The sequence below is a fragment of the Pleurodeles waltl genome, chromosome 2_2 (assembly GCF_031143425.1).
Source record: "Pleurodeles waltl isolate 20211129_DDA chromosome 2_2, aPleWal1.hap1.20221129, whole genome shotgun sequence".
Lineage (NCBI taxonomy): Eukaryota > Metazoa > Chordata > Amphibia > Caudata > Salamandridae > Pleurodeles > Pleurodeles waltl.
The window spans coordinates 713,590,158-713,609,776 of NC_090439.1; the positions used below are offsets into that span (position 1 = coordinate 713,590,158).

The window sequence follows — 19,619 nt, forward strand, 5'->3', positions numbered from 1 at the left end:
AGCTCCCTCCTCCGTAGCCACACTAGATGAGAGCATGCCAGTATTTGGAGACTTATCCAGGCCACTGGCTTCCCCTGGTTCCTCATACCAGTACATGTGCTCCAAGCCATATTCTAAAGGGTCATGAGACCCCTCCCATTCCTCCCCTGTATCTGGCTGATCAAAATAAGCCTCATGCACTGATCTGGCCCCTGGTGGTGCTATCGAAATTGGCGTCGTATTATGTTGTTCCGGATCAACTGGGATGAGGATGGGGCTCGCACCACTTGTGGACCTCGAGTGCGAATAAGGGGACTTAAGGCTCCTGGAGCAGTCCTGCAACCTAATCCTCTATCGCGACCATGACCTACTAGGAGTCGCGCCAACTGAAGTCGACTGCCAGACCACCATGAGCTTCAGAGACCGCTCTCTCAAAGCTTTTGGGGCCAAGGCCCAGCAGTCAGAACACAACTTCGAGCTGTGGTCTCTGTCGAGGCACCAGAGACATATCTGATGGGGGTATGTCACAGATATGGCGCAATGGCATGCACCACACAGCTTGAACCCAGTCTTCCTCAATGTCATCCTCGCACAGACTTGTAAAAGCTTCAACAAAAAGGTTGAAAAAAGACATACCAAAACAGGCAGAGGGTAGCTCGAATTCAGACTTGCGCTTAACTGCTGCGGAAGGAAAAGAACTGACGTACGAGTGCCGGGGGTGGTGCCTTTATAGGTGACCGTGACGTCATAGACAGCTCCGATGACACCACGTTGATCCGAACGACGCCACGCGACGGCACATGCAGGATACTGCTCAGCAAAAAATTCGGGATTCCAAGTAGATGCCAGGAAATTCTAAGGTAAAGAATCTGCAGCTAGAAGTCTCTATAAGATAGAGTATTGTTTAAATTTATTATTTAATTATACAAATCTTTTAAAATAGCTTATTCCAGAATTCGCAAGGACGGTGGAGTCACTTGGTTTAGCTCTGAAGTTCAGCCTATAAAAAAAGCAATGGTAGAAAAATCTAGATCTGTTACAAAGGTCATTTTTGCACGGAGATTGACAATGAGACAACTGACTTTTGTAGAGTAGTTAGCAATTGAGACACGATCAACAAGGCAAACCATAAAAAAGGACAAAGTCAGTGATTTTAAGCAGTCTTTAACATACATGTTTAATAGAGCGATCAAAGAAAACTTCAAATACTGTACAGTGACAAGTAATATAGTACACTATATACCCATATGATACACTATTGTTACATTTACAGAAAACAGGTGTAGAACTTCACTCAAAGAAAAAAAACAGTCTACAGCTAGAGGAGCTGTAAACACCATTATATTTTGGGAGCACTATTTTTTCAATTCAACATAAAAAATATTTTTCTAAATATATACAAAGCTATGCATATTTATACATCTTGTAAAGAACGGTTCTCCCCCAAAGTGCACTCAATTATGTTTGTCTTGTAGATAGTGCTTAAAATCTATTTTTGCTCCACCCAAGGCAAAATGGCTCAAATGAATTCTGGATTTTAAAATATTCAACATCTTTAAAATTGTGAAGAGCAAGAGATACTCCTTAATCTTTAGATGTGAAATTTGGAAATCAAGTTTGTTTTTGTTTTCCTGGTAATCATACCAGGTAAAACATAATAAAGAAGCATCAAATAACCTGCATTTATGGAGAAGGTAATACTTTTAATCATTTACTCTTGTTAACATTCTAACTTTCTTGGAGGTCACAGATTAAATTGAATTCAAGTAATTTAAGAATGAGACACAAAGCTGCAATCATTACATTTCTGCACATGTTAATTTGGTGTGCAGCAAACCTGTTTGGCTATGTGCCTTGTTCTTCAATCGCAACAGCTGTCATTGGCAAAATACCAATAACACCTCTTGTGGGAATTACACGACTTGATACATGGTAGGGGTATACTCCCTAAACCACGGTTACATTTTACTGCTAGCAGAAGTTTTGAATGGGTATTTTGTGAAGCTAGATTTTTTCTTTTCTTGTAAATCTGCAATTATTCTTGCATTTAACATTGTGGATGTCTGGCTTGACACAATAACTTCCTCATAAAAACCACAAGATGGAATGTGTGAAACTTTAATAAATGTGAATCACATTGGAAAGATCATGCTAATTTCATGAAATTAAGCAGTGTCAGATTCTAACAAGCAATGTTAGATTTAAACAGTAATTCAATCTAGAAAGGTAGATAATGCATTGTCAAAATATTATTGCTAAAATGTATTTTAACCAACATCAGGTTGCTAAATGTTTAAAGTTGCCTGCATGTTAAATAGGACAACCACAGTAGTTTCACTTCAATAAACAGTAACTGAAATATTGTTACTATTTCTATACCCTGAAGCTGAATTCACAAGGCACTACAACAAATAAAGCCTTGCTGACCGGAGGTCATTTGGAAAGTAACTACTCAGGATCTGTAGAGAAAAAAAGGCAACAGAAATCATGATTTTATTTTTTATCTGCAAGGACTGAATATTACGGAAACATGAAAAAAATACACTTGCTGAGAACCAGCTTTTAAGTATGACATTTTAGTTACTGTAAAATAAAGGGTTTTACCATTCTTTACATAAGTTGTATTTAGTTTCGGCAATCCCTAACATCTTTCGATCCAGGTACTGTTGCAGCACCTATTTTTATATCGAAATGCACTCCTTTACATGTACAGAACAATCCATCAGATGCAAGTAAAATCAGCTTGAAGTCACTTTTTACACAGAAACCCTCAAACTGAATAATTCTCAACATAGCAAGCCCAGGAGAAAATCTGAGCAAACATTTTTTAAACCAGCCTGCCAGCATTGGTTAAGCAATGTTCAGTAAAGTTACTTTATTCTTTTTATCCTGTATGTTAAGGTGGGGAGCGGCATTAAGTCAATTTTAAATTGCTTTACTCCTAGTTCCATCTACAAAAGTGACTCAGAGTGAAGCAAATTTAAGAATTAAAACCATTTACTGACAGAATATGTAGTGAATGTGTAAAATGATCAAAAGCGTGCACACACACACACACACACACACACACACACACCAAAGTCTACATATTCTAGGTGTCATTTAAATTTTATTAACACATTATGCCTCAAGCATACATTTAGTTTTCAGTTAAATTGAAAAGAAATCGAAGAGGTTGAAATATTAAATGCATAAGCATTTGATAGTGTGTAGCACAAAGTAGCAAGGGAAGTTATAGCATAGTAAAATATTAGTTTCTTGCCAAAACCAGACCTTGCTCTGCAACAGGACTGGTATTTTTTAGGAAATGCACCCTTGGAGAGCAGTTCACCTTGACCATGCATGTATGTCAAAGCATTGGCATACAATTCTGTATGGTAAAAGTTATTTAAAAGATATAGGTCACAAACAAAGGACATAGTACAATCCTTTTTTGGCCTGGTAGAAGGCAGAGTAGAAATAATATTTATAAGTGTTTATAATTTTCAGTTAGGAAAACCCAGAACAATACCTCTCCAATAAATTGTTCTTATGGTCAATACCCATCAGGAAATTTGATGTGCTCAGACATCAGCTTGCCACTAGTGCTACTGAAATGTGTCAGCTGCCAGTGCTATGAAAATCGATTCAAAGCACCACGATAAGCTGAACTTCCAGACCTCATTTCTAATTTGCTTGAAGCAATAATGTGCAAAGACTGAAAGAAGAGGCTTTTATAACAGTGGCATTTGAAGAATACGTTTAAGTAATAATGAAAAATACAATCTGAATAACACAAAGATAATGCAAGAGGCAACTTGAAAGGCAGTAGTTCTTTATGTATAAAGTGAAAACAATTTCATTTGAATGAGCATATGTTACCAACGTTGGTAAATGAACAGAAATCTTGCTTCTTGAAGCTATAACTGGTGTACAAGAAGTGGAAATCTCTATTGGAATTTCCACCTAGAATACTGGGAAATCCACCTAGGGTACAGCTTCAAGTGCAATTTTGATGAAATCCTCAGTATTTAAATTCACGCAATCATCAAGAGGTGCAAATTCAATATCTAGCAATCATGAATGTTTGGGAAGAATTTCATGTTTAGTAAACATTAAGACTTTGAGGGCATTATAATTACAAATACCTTTATTTACCCATATCTACAGGGGATATTCATCTCAGTGCATTTCCTAACAACTTACTTACAGTTCATTTGGAGCCAGCCTATGCAGCAGATATTAAAAGCTATTGCCAATCACACACTTGATAACATGCAGCGGCTAAGGAGATTTAATATATTTTTAAACATACTTACAAGATTTCTTTTAAATGGATACTCATTCAAGTGGCCCAGCCAACAAACATAATAATACAATCTTTACTGATAAGCTTTCAAATCAATCAAGAGTGATCCATTGGCTCTGCTGTATTAACGATCTCTACATCTTGACTATCCATGGCTTCAGGTTCCTCAGGAGAAGTGCCACGTTCACCTTTAGGCTCAGGGGATACTGTGGTTTCTACTGCATTAGCAACATTGGTATTAGTGGTTTCTTTAAGATCAAGATCAGTACTACAGGTTAAAGTAATTGATTCAGGCAAACCAGTCTGAGCGCTCTCGGATCCTGAAGCTTCATTAATGCCAACCTTTCTTTGAGGTGGGTCAGCTGCAACAAAACGCTCTGTTTGATCCCGTAAGTGCTTGTCCATTGATGCCTGAATTGAGGAAACCATTTCCTGCAATTTTTTTCTTTGAGCCTCAACCACATTAGGGTCCAGTTGTCTGTCTCTCATGGTTACTATTCCGGGAGCTACCCTGGTAAGTTCGCTGTCACTAGGAGTAGTTGAAAATTTGGAAGGTTCTTTCTTGGTGGGAGTGGTATTAATATCCACTGCTTTACTATGTCTCCTTGCAAATGGTACGTCCCTAGACTTTTGATCAAGGTGTAGACTACTTGATGCAGATCCTAGTGAGTGTCCCTTTCCTTGAAAGGCTGTCACATTGTGAGACTGTTCAGATTTCTTTTTTACCACTCCGCCGCTGCCTAGTTTCATAAGTCCATGCGAGGGACTAGTCTCTCTGCTCTTTGAGGCTGCTTCTGCTCGCACTTGATTTAAGGCCTCTTTGACCACATCTTCTATATCGGCACCAATAGGAAAATGGCCAGCAGCATCCACACACAGCTCCAGCCTATCTTCTGCAGCATTGTAAACAAATGTTCTACCAGGAAGATGTGGAAAAGTACAGTGTTTTCCATCGGCTACTCCTATTAACAAAATGGGAATACAGGGAATTAAAGATACAGGTTTATACCAATAGAAATGCTCATTATTACAGGCATTTACTAATTATGAAACTCTACAGAGGCAAAAATCAATAAAAAATAATCTCATATACTTGATGTGAGCATTTAAACAGCAGAAAGTTACTTACTTGTAATCTTGGGTCTCCCTCACGTGAATCTACATTCAGTCAAACAAGGACTTGTCCTCAATCACGCCCAGGACCCAAAGCACTTAACAAGAGCTAACTTTTTCTAATAAATTTTTAATTTTGCCTAGATTTCTGGTCTACAGTAACTGAATTTCAATGTAGTCCTATTTAATTTCCAATGTTCATGATAAATCACTCCAGGGTGATCCTCACAAATACTTTCATTGTACTTTAGTTGCTCCTATAGCACTTCATAGTCCTGGTGAATTTGTAAACAAGTATTTCAGACAAAAAATAAGTGGGAGTTGGACCTTCATATTCAGATCCCAGTAGATGAATTGCTAAGCTCTGGAGAGAATTACGGAGTGATCTTATCTGGTGGTTCTTTTTTGGTAACAATTTTTTGTGCATTTTACAGCTAGTAACTATTTTACAGCCAATACCTATTGACCTGCCATTCGCACAGATCCCACCCACGTCTCATCCCCCAACACCCTCACCAAAATTTCACTCATCTCCCATCCCTAAAAAGCATCCACATGGCTTCAAACCCTGCAAGCCGACCAGAATGTCCCCCCAAAACCTTCTCATGTTTCTGGAGCATCCCCATGCCCTGTAATCTGCTCTTCTAGCTTAGCACTGCAGTCCATCATACACCTCTTAGCCAGTATCGATGGGTATCGGGGATGATTCCAGCAGCGTGTAAGGTCACTCTTGGCCAAAAAAAACGCGGCCACCCCCAAGAGTGTCCATTCTGCCCTGGAACTGTCTACCTCTTCTACTATACCCAACAACCCATCCCAGGAGTCAAGTCCAGAGGGGTTCCAAGGACCCTGGACATTTCTACCCTTATTTGCTGCCATTAAGTCATGATATGTGGGCAGGATAGGATAGAAATCTGCTCCTAGCTCCCCCACATCAAAAACAACTTGAATTGGGGAGCATTCCGGCCCTACACGGCCGTAGAGGCATGTAGCATGTGGTATGGAGGTAGGTGAGCTGTATCAATCAGAGGCATACTGAAATGGCAAGGGTTCATGCACCATCTGGACATCCCTCCAATCTGCCTTATTTAAGGGTCCAACCTAGGTTTCCCATGTGGTCTTGACAGCTGAGAATCTATCAGGGGTGTTGTGGATCGGTGTCATATTTGTGAGAGTACCCCCCCATCCCCAAAAGACCTATGAAGAGCTTAGTGTCCAAAGGTCTGAACTCAGGGACGTGCGCTACCAGCACATGGCGCAAACTGGAGGCATTTATGAAATAGTGTTGGCCAAAGAACTGTTCCTGCAGCTCATCAAAAGACTGTACGGACAAGCCCGCCCAGATAACACTCAAATGGGAGATACTAATCCTATCCCGTTTGACAAACCCCTCCAATTGCGCTCTATGGTTGAGCCTGGTGTCCCTCCAGACTGGAGTAAGCTTGGTGACCCTCCAAGTCTTACCAGGTATTCAATAGCTAGGGCGAAAAGAAGTGGGGACAAAGGGCAGCACTTTCTAGTCTCTCCACCTACAGGGAGTTCCACAAAGCACCCCATTAACACTAATTCGCACCCTTGGTGCGAAGTACAACAGCCCCACCAGTCGTCGGAAGCATTCTGCTCAGCACTGCTTCGAGATCGGACCAATCTACTATACTGAACGCCTTCTCAAAGTATACTAAGAGAAAAGGACTCCAGGTGTTTGTGCCTGCGAGTCAAGGCCACATGTAGGTGCTGAATACAAGGGCTAGTGCTACAAGTGGGCATAAATGCACATTGGTCAGGGTGGACCACTGAGGAGGGCACAAAGAGAAGTAGCCGCATCAAGACCTTTGTTAGATCTTAAGCTCGGTGTTGATTAAGGAAACCGGTTTATAGAAGAACACTACTCCTGGCGCTGTCCTGGTTTATGGATTAGCACTATTGTTGCGAGGTCTAGCTATAAAGGGAACCAACCCATATCTACTGCTGCAGCAAAGAGGTTGAGTAGGTGGGGTAACAGGATCTCATGGAACAGGAGATAGTACTCCACCGGAATGCTATTGGGGCCTGGTGTTGTCCCCGCAAGTAGTTCAAAGACAGTGTCTCCATCTTCTCAGGGATGTCTCAAGGGCCTTCCTCTGGGCCGCTTAGAGCTCCTGCAGAATAATGGCCTGGAGATAGAGGGTCCTCCAGCTCCGCAGGGGGCTACAGAGCGTGTCCTGTGGAGGTTTGTAACTGTCCATCTCGATCTAATATCTTTGGCAAGATCTCGGTTGCATGGTCCGTTAAAACCAGAGAGTAGAGGAGCTTGCCAGACTTGTCTCCATGGTTGTAGACCCACTGAGTTGTGGCTCTGCAGCACTAGTGGGCTCTATCTAGCTCCAGCTGCCTGAGAGTGTCCGGAGTTACGTACAGAATGTATTGCCATACCAGGGACTGAATCTAGGACTCAATCTCCAACATGTGAGCCCTGTTTTGCCCTCTTCTGGGCCTGTATGTAGGCCTTCAACCTTCCCCTGTAGTCTTAAAAAAAACACGAACATCTCAGCCTCCACACTGTGGGACTCCCTTAATGCTTATCTGAGGGGCATAATAATCACAATGGTACCCAGATAGAAGAAAATGAGGATTAGCAAACAGGTAACCCTGAAAGATTGTGTAAAGAAAGTAGAAGTGACATGACCCATCTAACAGAGTGTGGGGGGCAGGCGTTTAACTTGCAACAATTGAAGGCTTTGGGTGGGATGGTGCAAAGTTTGCCCCCTCAGAACAAAATGCTGCGGTTATTCATCCACTGACAAATCAGGGAAGGTCCTTGCGTCCCAGCTCAAAGCACAGAGGACCATGGAGTGCCCAATTTATTGCCTCTGCAGGAGAAGTACCAATCCATGATGAGTCAACTGTGGACACATTCCACTCCTATTACCAAAATTTGTACACACTGGAAGAGACTCGCAGGAGAGATCATAACACCTCCGTGACAAACTACTGTGGTCAACGCCTCATGACCCATTAGACACCCTAGACGACAGAGTAAAGACTGAGTAGGTCATAACCAAAATTTCAAAATTAAAGAAGGATAAGTCCCCTAGTCGGAAGGGTATACTGAATTATTTTTCAAAACTATACTCCCACGCGCTACCTCTCCTACTAACCAGGCTAGTCAACGAAATTGGGGAGAGGGGTCTGCTTGTTGATACCACGCGAGACGCAGCTATAATTGTCATTCCTAAGAGCTAGGAAAGATCCAACCCTTTGCCAATTCTATAGACATCTCCCTGCTCAACCTTGATGTGGAATTACTTACAGGGATCCTAGCATCCAAATTAGGTCCTTTTCTATCTAATCTTACTGAACTCTACTAACCTGGATTTATCCCAGGTAGACAATGCGGGGACAACACAAAAAAAAAAACACAACAACAAAACCCCACACAAAAAAATTCACGTTGCAGAAAATGCCATCAGAGCGAAGAAAAATGTGCTGCTCTTAACATTCTATATAAAAAATGCTCGATAGAGTAAACTTTACCTACATGGCAATGGCTCCTTAAATAGATGGGACTGGGACCCCCGCTTTTTCTGATGGATGCATTATCAAAACCTTGCACTAGGATTCGATTAAATGGGGGTGCCTCACAACCAACTGATATATAGAAAGGAGGCTGAGACAGGGCAGCCCCCTATCACTTCTTGTCTGCCCTTACCTTAATGCCGTTCATCCATGCAGTCAGGCAGAAGGGGGTCTCTACAGGGAAAGAGACTCAAATTTACACCATGTTTGCAGACAATCTCATGCTCTCTTTGACTGACCCAAAATGATCCCTACCCGCAATCATCCAGGAGCTGCAGGTATCCCAGAGGGTCTCCAGATATACAATTAATGAAACTAAGTCAGAGGCCCAGTTGGTAAACCCACCCCACATGAAAACAGGACACCCTAGATCAGCCTAGGTCGTGGACAGACAACAGGGTTCATTGCCTGGGAATCTTCATTGCATGCACACCACACTGACAGTCACACAGAATTACTCTCAACTTCTTAAGGCTAATAAGCAGGATTTTCAGTGCTAGTACACCAAACAGTTCTAAGGGCTGGAGAGGACAGCATTAGTCAAGGTGACCCTCTACTTATCCCATGATCCTATACTTATTTCCCAACTACCATGCTTAAACCGCTCCAATGAAAGATCAACTCCTATTTACATAGGAGGGAAAGACCGCCACATATTACGGCTAAAACACTGTACAGGACCCTACAGCAGGAGGGGGGAGCGAACTAGCAGTTGAGCAGATAATTTCCTACTTCCAAGTGGCCATGTTGTGCTTTGTGATTGAAAAAGGGGGGGGGGGGGGGGGGAGAATTCTGAGGTCTATAGAAATTAGAACTCCCTGGTCATCAGGATTACTATTGCAGTCTGGGACAAAGTGGCTCTGAAGGCGGGTTTAACCACATTCCCTTCCTCGTTCACTCCCATTTCCTTCAATATGGACTTCACTGTGGCCACAGACCCCAGCAAGCTTTAAGCTTGGGAAACAAAAAAAAAAAAGAAAAAAAAAAAAAAAAGGAGGTGCCTGAGGATGGGCTCAGTATTTAAAAAATATAGATCCTGTCATTTGAGTCCCAACAGCCGCCATTCCCCCTCCCGGAGCAGGAGAGGTTGGCATTTACATCGGTGCAAAACTGGCTTATGCACCAGAATGTGAAGGAAGGTGCCTTCCAGGCTCTCAGCCCAACCAAAAAAAGGTTTAAAGATGGACCTCATGTAAAACCATTCAGATCAACATTATAGAAGTTTCCCATCAATACACGGAGCAGACCAAGATACTAGGTTAACAAGCATGTGAGAAGGAACTGGGGGAATCTCTCATACAAAGAATGGGGAAAACAGTTTGAGAAGGCATGAGAATCTTTGCTGTAGAGGCTGTGGGGCTGTAGGATCTCTCCTCCACCTTCTGTGGCACTGTCCCAGGCTAGGAAGATTCTGGGATTATGTACTCACTGATTTATACCAGGCCTCTGAGTTACAGATACTGAGAGAATTACAAGTAGTCCTTCTGGATATATTATTCTCATCTGGTGCATTGTCGAAATCAATCAGGGGCAAACAAGTGACCAAGGCACTTGCAGCAGCTACACAAGTCATCTTAGCACTCTGGGGCAAAGTCACAATACTTACACTCTTGGATTAGCATTGGTGCATCTGGGACACCCTAGCTACGGAAAGGTTGTCTTTCTTCATAGGTATTAACCTCGACACCTATGGAGATACCTGGCACCTATTTATACATCATCAGGATTAGTTGCAACCAAATATTATCCTGCTACTCCCAGAGTGTCTTCATCCCTTATGGTGGCAACAGGAACACAAGTGCACCTCTACTTCTTGTTTTACAACGCATGTCAAGTTGATCCTGTTATAATGCATGTCAAGCTCATTGCGTTATTCGACTTCCTTAGCAAACCTCGCCAGCCAGATGGTTGTAGGTGATAGGGTGTGGAACCGTAATGCAAAAGCCGGTGGAGAGGGGACTCGCGATCCCCAGGACAGAGCAGCTTGCAGCGCTGCCCTGGTGAATTAAGACTGCCGGCACCGCCAGCAACCTGGTGGTGCCGGCGGCCAGACCGTGGCAGGTCTGTTATGATCACAATGTGGAGGTCAGACCGCTGCTTTGGCAATGGTCCGACTGCCACCTCGAGTCTGGCGGTCCCAGGACCGCCAGACTCATAAGGGCCTAAATCTTTAAAACAAGAGCCACCTCTTGTGTGCCACATCATCCCGCATTGGCAGCTGTTCTGTTTTTTTTAATTGGACAGCATCACTTTGAATTCATTAATATGATAGCGCAATGACACTCCTAGGATGGTAGGCAGGTTGATTCTTTGCATTTAGGTGAATTCCCATAAAGAACTAAAATTACAAGGAACAACTTCTCAATCATAGGTTCTTCACCAATGGAGAAACAGTGACTAGAGTAGCGTGTGACACCCAAATATTAGCAGCAGTGTCAGTAAAAAACATAAATTGAAGAAAAAAAAAATTGGACTAATCAGCCCAAGAGTTTGCACAAAGAGTCCTGGCCCACTTTGACTCTGCCCTGGAATACTAATCTAGGCAGTATTCTGTAAAACGTTGGACAGGTTGCTGTGCAAATATCTTATATTTGCTCAGCACAAGCATAGCAATTGCTCTTTCCCTAGCTGAGTGAACTTTCACTTAGCCAAGAAAGGATTTTCTGGCTTTCTGACAGCAAACACACAATACAATCCATCTTGCTAGGGAATGCAAAAGTGCGTTCAATAAGAGCCATAACTGCATGGTCAACAGGGAAGCAAAGGGCCACCAAAAAGTAGAGGCTAATCGAATCACATGCTTTTATTCTACTACTTTTTGAAGGCCTATTGAACATGAGACCATGTCAGCCAGACCGTTTTGTACTGATTGACGATTCCTGCCCAGGTGACACTGTCAGATGTTCCCTTTCACAAGCTAACATTATCCTCAGGACATTGATAGAGGGACTAATGAATTCTTTAGGGCTGGTTGAGTGTTGAAACATCTTGAGTCAGAACTTCTACACCTAGACAAATGGCCAGAACCCCTAAACCTAAAGAAACAATTGTCTTAAAGACGTACACAAAACAGTCTGCACTGCCAGCACCTACTTAAGGAGGGACCAGTAACATACCCAAATAACTTAACCCAACAATGAATTATTACTATATGACTATTAAACAAGCAACAGTCTAAAGCAGCCACCACAGCATCCATCCGATTTGTCTTTTCCATTTATTTTGATAGAAAACATAACAGGGCAGATAAATGTCTGTTCTTACTAAGAAGCCAGTAAAACAGATCTATTCTATAAGTTCTTGATAAATTATGTCTGAGTGAATCCTATAAACACCCTATTAGGAACTATTTAATTTCCAATGTTCATGATAAATCACTCCAGGGTGATCCTCACAAATACTTTCATTGTACTTTAGTTGCTCCTATAGCACTTCATAGTCCTGGTGAATTTGTAAACCAGTATTTCAGACAAAAAAAAAGTGGGAGTTGGACCTTCATATTCAGATCCCAGTAGATGAATTGCTAAGCTCTGGAGAGAATTACGGAGTGATCTTATCTGATGGTTCTTTTTTGGTAAAACATTTTTGTGCATTTTACAGCTAGTAACTATTTTACAGCCAATACCTATTGACCTGCCATTCGCACAGATCCCACCCACGTCTCATCCCCCAACACCCTCACCAAAATTTCACTCATCTCCCATCCCTAAAAAGCATCCACATGGCTTCAAACCCTGCAAGCAGACCAGAATGTCCCCCAAAAACCTTCTCATGTTTCTGGAGCATCCCCATGCCCTGTAATCTGCTCTTCTAGCTTAGCACTGCAGTCCATCATACACCTCTTAGCCAGTATCGATGGGTATCGGGGATGATTCCAGCAGCGTGTAAGGTCACTCTTGGCCAAAAAAATCGCGGCCACCCCAAAGAGTGTCCATTCTGCCCTGGAACTGTCTACCTCTTCTACTATACCCAACAACCCATCCCAGGAGTCAAGTCCAGAGGGGTTCCAAGGACCCTGGACATTTCTACCCTTATTTGCTGCCATTAAGTCATGATATGTGGGCAGGAGCACACCATAGGATAGAAATCTGCTCCTAGCTCCCCCACATCAAAAACAACTTGAATTGGGGAGCACTCCGGCCCTACACAGCTGTAGAGGCATGTAGCATGTGGTATGGAGGTAGGTGAGCTGTATCAATCAGAGGCATACTGAAATGGCAAGGGTTCATGCACCATCTGGACATCCCTCCAATCTGCCTTATTTAAGGGTCCAACCTAGGTTTCCCATGTGGTCTTGACAGCTGAGAGTCTATCAGGGGTGTTGTGGATCGGTGTCATATTTGTGAGAGTACCCCCCATCCCCAAAAGACCCATGAAGAGCTTAGTGTCCAAAGGTCTGAACTCAGGGACGTGCGCTACCAGCACATGGCGCAAACTGAAGGCATTTATGAAATAGTGTTGGCCAAAGAACTGTTCCTGCAGCTCATCAAAAGACTGTACGGCCAAGCCCGCCCAGATAACACCCAAATGGGAGATACTAATCCTATCCCGTTTGACAAACCCCTCCAATTGCGCTCTATGGTTGAGCCTGGTGTCCCTCCAGACTGGAGTAAGCTTGGTGACCCTCCAAGTCTTACCAGGTATTCAATAGCTAGGGCGAAAAGAAGTGGGGACAAAGGGCAGCACTTTCTAGTCTCTCCACCTACAGGGAGTTCCACAAAGCACCCCATTAACACTAATTCGCACCCTTGGTGCGAAGTACAACAGCCCCACCAGTCGTCGGAAGCATTCTGCTCAGCACTGCTTCGAGATCGGACCAATCTACTATACTGAACGCCTTCTCAAAGTATACTAAGAGAAAAGGACTCCAGGTGTTTGTGCCTGCGAGTCAAGGCCACATGTAGGTGCTGAATACAAGGGCTAGTGCTACAAGTGGGCATAAATGCACATTGGTCAGGGTGGACCACTGAGGAGGGCACAAAGAGAAGTAGCCGCATCAAGACCTTTGTTAGATCTTAAGCTCGGTGTTGATTAAGGAAACCGGTTTATAGAAGAACACTACTCCTGGCGCTGTCCTGGTTTATGGATTAGCACTATTGTTGCGAGGTCTAGCTATAAAGGGAACCAACCCATATCTACTGCTGCAGCAAAGAGGTTGAGTAGGTGGGGTAACAGGATCTCATGGAACAGGAGATAGTACTCCACCGGAATGCTATTGGGGCCTGGTGTTGTCCCCGCAAGTAGTTCAAAGACAGTGTCTCCATCTTCTCAGGGATGTCTCAAGGGCCTTCCTCTGGGCCGCTTAGAGCTCCTGCAGAATAATGGCCTGGAGATAGAGGGTCCTCCAGCTCCGCAGGGGGCTACAGAGCGTAAGTGTAGAGCGCTTGATTATATATTCTGCAAAGATGTGTCCAATATGCCCTGTGGAGGTTTGTAACTGTCCATCTCGATCTAATATCTTTGGCAAGATCTCGGTTGCATGGTCCGTTAAAACCAGCCAGTAGAGGAGCTTGCCAGACTTGTCTCCATGGTTGTAGACCCACTGAGTTGTGGCTCTGCAGCACTAGTGGGCTCTATCTAGCTCCAGCTGCCTTAGAGTGTCCGGAGTTACGTACAGAATGTATTGCCATACCAGGGACTGAATCTGGGACTCAATCTCCAACATGTGAGCCCTGTTTTGCCCTCTTCTGGGCCTGTATGTAGGCCTTCAACCTTCCCCTAATTATGGCCTTGCCTGCCTCCCAAAGCATGGGTGCTGAGGAGACCGACCCTCAGTTCTCCTGAAAATAAGCCTTAATCTCAGTGGCCAGCAAGTCAATGCGGTCAGGATTGATCAAATATGAAGCACTAAGCCTCCACATAGGGCTTCTCGCAGATCCCACGGACCCAATCCTAAGCTGAACTGGTAAGTGGTCTGAAATACCGGAGGAGGTAGATCTTGACCCGGAAAACCTCAGTAGCGGGTAAGAGAATGACATTGATACCGGCAAGGGTTTTATGGGCTGCTGGGGTATGAGTGTATTCCCTGGCATGAGAATGCCATATACTTCAGATGTTGCATAGTCCTAGAGCCCTCATTCAATCCTGGAGGGCTTTAGTCGTGCCAAGCTTCGAGTTATAGGCCCTGCAGTCAGGTCAATGGTAAGATCTGAGACACATTTATATCCCCTGCTATGATCACAGTTGTGTTATGGTATATTTGTCCATTTTCACCTGGGCTGCACAGCCCTAATCTTTACCCTCTTTCAGGTCCCCCAGGCTCGGACCCAGCCACTTCAGCGGTCTGTTCAGCAGGCTGCGAAACCCCAGTCCTCAAATGCCTTTGCCAAGTATCTGGCTCCATCAGCGCCACACAATGGGCCAGGTGTCTCCAGCAGACAAATAGCTGCAGTCGGTATTTCCCTCCCACAGTGCCACACCAGCTCGGTAAGGAGTCCTCTGCGGCTAGGATCGGATGGCAGGGAGCTCCTTTTGTGAGCGACCGCCATCTTAGCAGCCATGGCCATGCCCCCCCCGCCCCCCTCAACTACTGGTTCTATAATGAACTTCCCAGAGCCATGCCTCTCCTCATCCCCAAGACCTTTTGATTTTGTGCAGCAAATCTCTGTTCTTGCAGACTAGAGCAGTGGGCTTGGAGTGGGGAGAAGAGATATAGCTTCATTTAAACAAACTCCAAAAGAAAGCAGGTGTCATCTGCTAAATCGAGGGTCCACAGGAGTATAGGAGATAGTGGACCAAGAAGCACAACAGACCATACAAGTCTGAGACTTATGCCATAATGTCATTGCCAATGTTGGATGTTTGGATTGTAATGTAAAAAACCCTGCATGGTATTCTTGAAGCCAGTGTCTTAAATAATGAAACTATGAAAACACAGACAGGAATTTTGAAGAACATTAACTAAATCGAATTAGGTCCTGTGCGTCATCAACAGTGAGAGAAGTGGTTCAAGTAGAAACAATAGGAAATGTTGTAAAACCAAAAGATGTGAGGGACAAGGCAGATAGCTCCCACTCTGGTGTTCTTGCCAGAATATCAATGCTAATAAAAATAAGTTTTTGTCCGTAAGGACAAGCCAAAGAATAATTTAATTAGAAAAGAAGAAACAGTTGCAGAATATAGGAAAGAGGTCTCTATGAGTAAGCTAAAGACAAAAAGCCATGGAAGGAGCAACAAAGAACCCCGGGGGGACAAAACATGTGAGAACTTTAATTTGAATGGCAGTAATAGAGAGAAAAGTGAATAATGCCCCTCCCCACCCCCCAAAACAAAAGAACCTAGGAAGGAAGGCAAAAGGGCTCTCAACCAAGGATGTAAGGGGAAGTAAATAAGAAATGGAGGGCATTAAACAGATCCCATCTTATCCAAGCAGTACACAATTGGCCTCCATTATGCTCTATTTCGACAAAAGATCTAAAACAGGTGTCATTTATTCACAACGGAAAATGTAACGAGGTTACAAAAGAGGGTTTTGCTCAACAATGGCATAACGTGGAATTATGAAGAAAGAGTTAAACCGCCACGGCTTGACAATAGCCCATCCTTAGGAATTAGACACGGGGAACTGAAATTGCATTACTCAATCATGTAGGGTTGTGTGAAAGCTGGAATATTTTTGCTCCTGGTGAAGGACATAGGAAACCTCAAAAAAGTATAGAAGAATTTAGTGAAGGGGATCTGGGAATTCTCTTTCCTCTGAAAAGTAATCAATCAAATCCACGATCCCCTTAGAAATTATCAGGAAGAGAGTGTGTGTAGCTTAAGTGATATTGATTATGAAATGGAATACCCAGATAGCTTGCCTATTTATTCATTGTCTTAAAAGGATAAAAAAAGGTAGAGCGTTTAAAAGTGTTTTAGCTGGCTATGCAATGATTTGGCTTCAGGAGACTTGGTTATCTGGGGAAAGCTTAGTATTTGAAGGGTTCTCAAATCTGCAGCAAAGCTAAACTAAAACTTGGCTTATGCAGTTTTTTTGTGTTTTGTAAAATAATAACATTGGTGTTAATCCTGGGTTGTTTTAATTTGTGCCTAAGCCCAGCTGGGGAGTATTGTCCCCTAGGATAAATGCTTACAGTATCTAATATACCAGCTGCTAAATTCCGATGCTGTGTTCATTTGAAAATTACATGAGAACTGCAAACGACCTTAACTGAAGGGGGGGTTTATCTGCCTCAATGGGCAAATGAAATTTGATTCCTCAGTGTTAGAAATAGGGTCTCTAGTTGGCAGTGGTTTGCACCCTGTCCAAGTAAGGCTCCTCACACTAGTCAGGGTAACGGGAGCCACACACCTAAAATAACCCCTGCCCACCCCTTTGGTAGCTTGCCCCTGAGATAATCCTGAATGCTTGAGGCAATGTGTAAGGCGTGTGTACACGCACGTACACTCAGACAGACAGACACACACACACACACACACAGAAAAACACCACAAAAGTACTCCACACTAGTTCCGAATAATAGCCAATATTTATCAGAGTAAAACAAGACCAAAACCACAAAAATCCAACATACACAAGTAAAGATATGAATTTTCCAAAGAATAAATCTTAGTATAGTGCTTAGAAACACAATAGCTCCAACTGGGGCTATCATGGCATATTGATGGAGTTGTTCCCAACAGTCCGACGCCGCTTGTGTGGGCCGGTCACAGACTTGCACAGATCCCAGGTACATTATCTTGGAAAACGATGAGGAAACAAAGATGATGCATGGAGTCAGGAGGTGAGGCATCGCTACAGCTGGAGCTGGTGTAGCGTTGGTTCCTTACTGCTACTGGGCAGGTGAGGCGTCTGTTCCTTATTGCTAGCCAGGAGAGGAGAAGCGTTGGTTTCTTAAGGATGCAGGGCAGGTGATGCAGCGCAGTGGTGAGGCGTCAGTTCCTTATGACCCGGAGGGGGTTGATGAATCCAGCAGGTCAAGATCCAAGGCGTCGACTTTGCAGTGCTGCGATCACACCATGGGGCCACAGGTGCTGCAGCGGTGTTGGAGTTTGGGTGTCCTGGACGTCAGGGACACGGCACTCATGCTGTGGCAGGACTTCAGAGGTGCTGCAGCGGTGTCGGGTGAGTTGCAGTTTGTGGCACTCAGCGGGGACCAGGATTCCGGTGCAGGAACGGACGCAGAGTCAGACAATGGCGCCGATTCTGAAGTTGCTCTGGAGTAAATGTGCTTGGTTTCTTCTTGGTTGCACCAGAGCTCACTTCCAAGGGCCCAGGAACAGGATTTGGCACCACTGGGCAAGTCAGAACTCTCAGCAAGAGAGCCCAGGCGCTGGCAGATGAAGTCTTTGATGGCCCGAGACTTCTTAACAGAAGGCACGCTCAGTTCAAGCCCTGGAAAACCTTAAAGCAGGATGTAGAAAGCAAAGTCCAGTCCTTTTACTCACAGGACAGAATCAGCAAGCAACAGGCAAGCACAACAAGGCAACAAGCAGAGTAGGCAGTCCCCCCTTACAGCACCCAGCTCTTCTTCCTGGCAGAATGTCCTCAGTCCAGAAGTGTTCCAACTATGTGGTATCAAAGGTACAGTACTTATACCCATTTCTGTCATTGAAGTAGGCAAATTTTAAAGGGAAGTCTTTGTAGTGCAAAAGACCCTGCCTTTTCCTACCCTGGACCCAGACACACTCCATGGGGTTGGAGATTGCTTTGTGCAAGGATAGGCACAACCCTATTCAGGTGCAAATGTCAGCTCCTCCTACCACTCAGCTCCTTTTGTGTGACTGTCTAGAATGAATGAGCAAACAGCCCAACTGTCTTCCTGACCCAGATATGTATTCCACAGATAGGCATTGGCACAGAATGGTTAAATGAGAAAACGCCCACTTTCTAAAAGTGGCATTTTTAAACCAACAATTCAAAAACCAACTTCACCAAAAGATGTATTTTTAAATTGTGAGTTCAAAGACCCTTAAACTCCACATCCCTATCTGTTCCCAATGGGAAATTACACTTAAAAGATACGTCAAGGCAATCCGCATCTTACCCTATGGGAGAGATAGGCCTTGCAATAGCTAAAACCGAATTTAGCAGTATTTCATTATCAGGACAAGTAAAACACACCAGTACATGTCTTACCTTTTTATTACACTGTACCGTACCCACGGGGCTGCCTTAGGCCTACTTCAGGGGTGACTTACATGTAGTAGAAGGGAAGATTTCAGCCTGGCAAGTGGGTGCACTTATCAGGTCGAAATGGCAGTTAAAAACTGCCCCCACAGACACTGCAGTGGTGGCAGGTCTGAGACATGTTTATAGGGCTACTCATGGAGGTGGCACAATCAGTGCTGCAGGCCTCCTAGTAGCATGATTGACAGGCCCTGGGCACACAGTGCACTTTACTAGGGCTTACTAGTAAATCACATATTCCAGTCATGGAGAAACCAATCACTAATACAATTTAGAAAGGAAGCACATGCACTTTAGCACTGATCAGCAGTGGTAAGGCACCCAACGTCCTAAAGCCAGCAAAAACAAAATTTAGCATAGAAGTTTTTATACCAATCAAACTGGGATGAAATGCTGGTTGAGCAGGGAATTAAAGATATGAAGAAATTATAGAAAATGGTTACCCAGGAAATAGAAAGTGCCCCTAATTTGACAGTGCCTGAAGAAGACTGGGTCAGTTATCTTTCAAATATACACACAGGTGAAAAAGAACTTTAATAGGAAAGGTTAAAT

The 19,619-nt window shown here is 43.7% G+C and overlaps 1 protein-coding gene across 1 annotated transcript in view; it reads right to left on the reverse strand.

The window, feature by feature from the left end:
• Window positions 1-1,130: 1,130 nt before the first annotated feature.
• The window catches only part of VCPIP1 (valosin containing protein interacting protein 1), a 97,959-nt gene continuing 79,470 nt past the window's right edge, over window positions 1,131-19,619 (reverse strand). The window contains exon 3 of the mRNA XM_069220278.1: window positions 1,131-5,229. Coding sequence (XP_069076379.1) covers window positions 4,364-5,229 — 866 coding nt within the window. The 3' untranslated portion in view covers window positions 1,131-4,363. The remainder of the gene's footprint in view (window positions 5,230-19,619) is intronic.